Source organism: Tetrahymena thermophila (genome assembly GCF_000189635.1).
Source record: "Tetrahymena thermophila SB210 genomic scaffold scf_8254420, whole genome shotgun sequence".
NCBI lineage: Eukaryota > Ciliophora > Oligohymenophorea > Hymenostomatida > Tetrahymenidae > Tetrahymena > Tetrahymena thermophila.
Genome location: NW_002476202.1, coordinates 91,792 through 97,617, shown reverse-complemented (window position 1 = coordinate 97,617; position 5,826 = coordinate 91,792). Strand labels below are relative to the sequence as shown.

General features: G+C 22.6%; 2 protein-coding genes across 2 annotated transcripts; one reads left to right on the top strand and one right to left on the bottom strand. All coding sequences in view use genetic code 6, as the record gives it.

The window, feature by feature from the left end:
* Nucleotides 1-684: 684 nt before the first annotated feature.
* TTHERM_00694400 (transmembrane protein, putative) lies at nt 685-2,376 on the top strand (the record flags this gene model as incomplete). Its single annotated transcript, XM_001023605.2, has 2 exons — nt 685-870; nt 1,018-2,376. The coding sequence occupies 2 exons, from the start codon at nt 685-687 to the stop codon at nt 2,374-2,376; spliced, it is 1,545 nt and encodes a 514-aa protein (XP_001023605.2).
* Nucleotides 2,377-3,300: 924 nt separating this feature from the next.
* TTHERM_00694410 (transmembrane protein, putative) lies at nt 3,301-5,499 on the bottom strand (the record flags this gene model as incomplete). Its single annotated transcript, XM_001023606.2, has 1 exon — nt 3,301-5,499. One exon carries the CDS (start codon nt 5,497-5,499, stop codon nt 3,301-3,303), a length of 2,199 nt encoding a protein of 732 aa, XP_001023606.2.
* Between the last annotated feature and the right edge of the window lie 327 nt (nt 5,500-5,826).

Genomic DNA, 5,826 nt, shown 5'->3' with positions numbered 1-5,826 from the left:
GAAAAAAGATAAATTAGATAAATGAGAATAAGATAAATTAGATAAATGGGAATAAGATAAATTAGATAAATGAGAATAAGAAAATCTAATAATAATTAATAATCTTTACAGTATTTTAAAATATAAATAATTTCTATTTAAAAAAAATTAAAATATCTTAAAAGATATTATAAATATTTTGTATTAACTTAGTAAGCTAGATAGTATGACTGTATAAACAATATAAAATATCTAGACTATTTTCAAATTTTAAACAATTTATGTTTGTCTATTAACTCTATCGAATTTTTACTCTTTTCCTAATATAATAAATTTTGCTTATGAAAAAATAATATAGATTATATTTTCCAGTAAAGCAATTTACATTATTGTGATTACTTCGAAAAAAGATTATATAATAAATTTACTCATATATTCCTTAAATTTTTACATAAAATTTAGAACGTTGAATTTTTATTATTTTAGTCATCTAGTTAGCAAAGAAGAAACGATAAGAATTCTGAGTATCTGATTTGTATTATTGTGAATAAATTTTTATTATTACTATTTCGTAATTGTAAAATATTAAATTGAAATTTAATATATTGAAAATAAAGAATTAAATAATTTTTCAAATTTAAGCATCTTAAAGTCTCAAAAATTAATAATTAAAAGTAAATAAGGTTTACAAAGAAGTGTTAAAAAATGGATGTCAGTAGTAGCGACAGAAAAGACTTAGCCGACAAAGATAAAATTAATTTTATAGCAGCATTTTTTCACCATTTAGATGTTGTGTTTTCAATCATATCAATTGTGATATTTTTCCAACACGATAACAAATCTATTTTAGGAGTTGCTCTCACTCTTCTGATTTTAGAAAGATTGTACCTCGTAATTCAAATTATTATTAATTAAAATATTTTAAATAAAGCAATTAGCTTTTAAAACTGTAAAACAAGATTATTTTTATTTATTTTGAAGCTATGAATATTAGAATAATTAGTTATTTTACATTTTTTAATCAAATAAAATTAATAGTTTTTCTACATAGGAGTAAAGACCTATAAGTGGTCTTAAGCTATCATGGCATTAGTATTTTTAGATTATATTGGAGAAATGTGTAAGTCTGAGGAAGGTAGAGGAATGAGGTTATTTTTGAAGAAATACTTAAGAGTTTTTTTAATTAGCTCTCCTTATTCTTTATTCTGCTTTTTCACTTTTTACAAAGGGTACACTGCTAGTGGATTGACTTTAGCTTGTGGCATTATTCATATTCTTAACACAGCTTAAACCAACTTAGAGTATTATACCTAAAACATCTTAACAATAAAAGCTAAATAAAAAATCTATATTTATACATTTATAGCATGCGAATTTTTTTATAGATTAGTCTTTCTATCTTTCTTTAGAATAATGATTAATCAATCTGGAATCATTGGCTACATGATAGGTGAATTTTGTGTTAATTTCTTATTAGAGCTTATTATTTGCAAAAAAGAAGGCTAGGAAAAGAGCTTTTGGATTTTGTCAACCCTTTAGAAAGGTTGGGCAGGCACATTTTACTTCCGTTTAGAAGATACCATGGTCTAAGATTCTGATGAATGGAACTCTGAAAGTAGAAATCTTGATAACTACAGGTAGTAGTTGAGAGTATAAAATAACTTTAAGTCACTTCGTAGCAAGCTATTTATAATATTTAGGCTATTAGAAAATATTTTTTTAACTATAGTTGGAATAGCTTAGTATGCAGATTAGAAATAAGATACTGGTTTATTTGCTTTGGCAATCATTCTCCTTCCCTTTTACTTACTATGGCATATTAAATATTGTCGCTTCAATTTCTCTAATCAAGAAACATCTAGCATTAACGATTCTGTAGTTTAGGGAGCTGTTTAATCAGCATCTAATAAATATAGAGATGAAAATAATAATAATAATAATAATCATAAGCCACTTCATTCAGAGTAAAATGGTAATCATCATACTCCAGAAACTAATAAATATTAACAAAAAGACCCATATATGCAATATCCAAGTGAGGTTACATAATAAAGTGATAAAAAGCAGGTCCTATAAGCAAACAAAAATAGTGAAAATGGTAGAAATTTTGGTAATTTTAATAATGCCGACTCTACTCCACCAGTAATGCATAAGAAAAATTAGCATTCATAATCAAGAAACGACTATAATAAAAACGTAGATATTGAAATTGGCTCATTAAATGCAAGAAAACTCTAAGAAGAATAATAAGAATAGTAACTAAAGAAAAATTATAAATCTAATCCAGGAAATATGGACAACAATAAAAAGCAGAGAAATAGTATTTAAAAAGAATAAGATTATGAAGATGACGATCCATATGGATAGGCAGATATTAATGCCTTTGCAATCGAATGATATATTATGTGGTATGTGTTTATAGCAATTAAATATATATAAGTTAGCAAATAAACTAGATTTTCAAAAATAAAGGAATGGCATTTATTAGATTAACTAATTGTTTTATGTTTTAAATTATTTTCTATATTAAAATTATTTTTGTATAAAAGTTACAATGAAATATCTATGCTTTAATTATGTAATTTTTAAATAAAATATTATAAATCCACTTTAATAAGTGACTGAAAACCATTTAGTTTTAATTATATTTGAATATAATCTTAATTATTTTATCAAAAAGGTGATTCTCTCTTGTTTTTTTAAACTACTTTTTATTAATAATTTAAACTTATAATATGTTTTATTATAACATTTATAGTAAATTGTTGTGCAATTCAACAAAATCAAGCACGCATTTAAAAAATCAATAATTCAAATAAATTAGTTTTATTTTAATACATAACTTAAATCCTATATATTAAGAATACCTCCCTCCTCATCTTTTTTAGATTAAGATTATTGCAGTATTTTATTTATTTAAAATAAGTATTAATATAAAAAAACAAGGTTTTATTTTTAGGGGGTCAGATTAGGGGAGAAATAGATTTGAATGAAATAAAAATAGGAGATTTTACTCACAATTTAATAAGAAAAATCTGATATTATTCAAATTTAAAATGCAACAAAATAATTTTATTCAAAAAAGTAAAAAGTTAATTAATTTAATTTAATAAAAGCAAAAATAATATATTTCTTTAAATTTAGCATTGTTTAATAGTTAAAAATCTGATTTCGAAGATCATTAAAACCTTAAATTTATATATGTTAAAATTATTTGAATATTTTATATTATTAAATGAATATAAATACTTAGTAATAAAAATTTAGAAATCTAATTCATTCAAAATTTTTAATTTCTTTATCAAGATCTAAATTTTAAGTTCATTAGCTTTTCTAAGTTTATTTCATATTTAATATAGATTTAAAATTCATTTGATATGTGTTCACCTTATTGTGATTATCTTCTTTATTTTTAACAGAGCTATTTTCAGATGTGATTTCTTATTCCAATTAAAAACTATCCAACTCATATTAGCATATTTTTTCAGTTTGATATGTGTTATTTGGGGATTATGAATCAAATTTTGTTAAAGTATTAAGTGTCTAGTTAAATAGTTTATTTTGAGGTGTAAATATACTTTTTCGATACTGAAGCTTACGAATTTTGTCTTAATTATCTTATAATTTATCGAAGGAGTTTTCATTTAGAAGATCAACTAGCTTTGGATGTAACAAACTAATCAGTCGTTCATCTAATAATTATCTATTTGGATTGTTTATTATTTTATTATATGCTTCTTATGCATCTTCAGCCTTTTGAATGATTGTTCTATTATCTTCATATAATATTCCAGTGTCTGATTGATTTGATTGAGTCTAAATGATTTCTTAATTTGCTTTATTAATGCTTATAATTGGTTTTGGAATATATTCAAATAGTTTAATTTAATTTTCATTTAATAAAAGTTTTTTTAGCTTTTCAAATTCTATCAATTTATTTATAATATAATAAATATCCAAATGATTGTAAAGCTTTTGAAGGCCATAATCGATTATTTAAGATTTATTTTTTTTCCTACAAATTATGTAACTTAAATAATATTTAAAGTAGTCACATGTGTTCAATCTCAGCTCTTCAAACGTTTATTAGAAAAACTTTTTAAAAATTAATTCATTTTCTTTAATACCATTCTTATCTGTGTTTTTTATAGAATTGATACTTTGATTTTTTTTTTATTTTATACTGCAATTAAATGCTTTTTCTTCTATTTTTTCATTTTCAGCTAAGTTAATACTGTTTCTCCGTGATTATTTAGATGTTTTTTGAGAAATATTAGTAGTCGCTCTTAATCTTTTGTCAGTTTAAGAAGAGTTTTTTTCAAAAGTTGCATTTTGCTAATTATTTGAATTAACAAATGGAGAGCTTTACTCTTTTTCTTTAATATCTGTTAAATTTTTTTAATCAACTAAATTTAAATTTGATTGATCAGATGAGTTAATGTATTAAAAGCCAAACACGCTATTCATTAAATTACGTTTGTATTGTAATTTAGCATAAGGTCGGCAGATAAAACAACCAAAAGCAAATAAAATATTATAGATACCTCCAATTTAAGAAAGCATTTAAGATAACGATAAATATTTTCTAATATAATTTAATTATTTGTTTGGCTATAGAGATATTTACAAAAGAAATATCCTGTTAGTAGTTTTTGAAACAACAGATTCTCTATCATTACTGTAAGTTATTGCTGAAATAGACTAATAATCATCATATATTATTCCTTCATCAGTTTAGATTTATGTTTAAATCATATACATGTTAATAGCTTTTGTAAAAGTGGTACCTGCAATATAAAAATTGGATCTTGCATAACTTTACAAAGGATTTTTTACATCAGTTGAAATAATATTCTTATCTGTGAAAAAGACTTACATGTAGCAATTATTTAATTTATGATTAATTGATTGTTAATCTTTGCAATTAGTTCCCTGGCATTCAAGCACTTCGAATTATAGCTACTTATAGTCAAGCTAATTATAATCTCCCTCCAAATATAATACTGAATCCTTATTAAAGCAATACATATGATCATAATCTTATTGTAAAAAATAACTCTAAGTTCCATCTATAAGAAAATGTTCTTTAGTACACCTTTCCATGTTAATAGGAGTATGAGTGATTTTCAGATCATATTGACCTGATGTTTAATTAAGAATACGCTTTTATGTAATTTATGTAACTTTTAAAGTGTAAATCGAGTTATCTATAAAACTCGTGTAGTTAATGTCTGTTATAGCAATCATGAAGGAAAAAGTATTTACAGTTAGATTAAATTATTCAAGTTTTTAGACATTTTATAACTCTTATATAACTTGAACTTATTAATGCGATAAATAAATTTTTAGGATATTAGAAATATATAAAATTAGCACAACTGATAAAGAGCAGCTTACAAAACCTCCAAAAGAAGTATTATAATTCTATTTCTTATTGTATCTAATATTTACAGCAGAACCAAACAAATCTGATAACTCAAAAAAGTTATTTTTTTATTGATTTTTTTCTTAATTTATCATGTTTTTTATTGAATTTAGAATTTACCAAAATTTTATTTCTACTTTGATCTGAAATTAATTATACTTATTATCACAAAACCTCACTTTTTAAACTACAAAATTCTTTCTTTTCTATCTAATTTATTTAAGAGTTAGTTAGTAAGTGATTTACTTGATAAATTTATTTGTATTTAAAGCTTATTTTTTTATAAACTTTTCTAAAGTAGAACAAAAAAGAAAAAATGAAAAGGAAAAAATTGAATTATTAAATTAAAAAGTAGAAATTTTATTAAAAAATTGAAAAAGAGGATTATTGATTGATTGGTTGATAAAATTGATCTTCCTTTA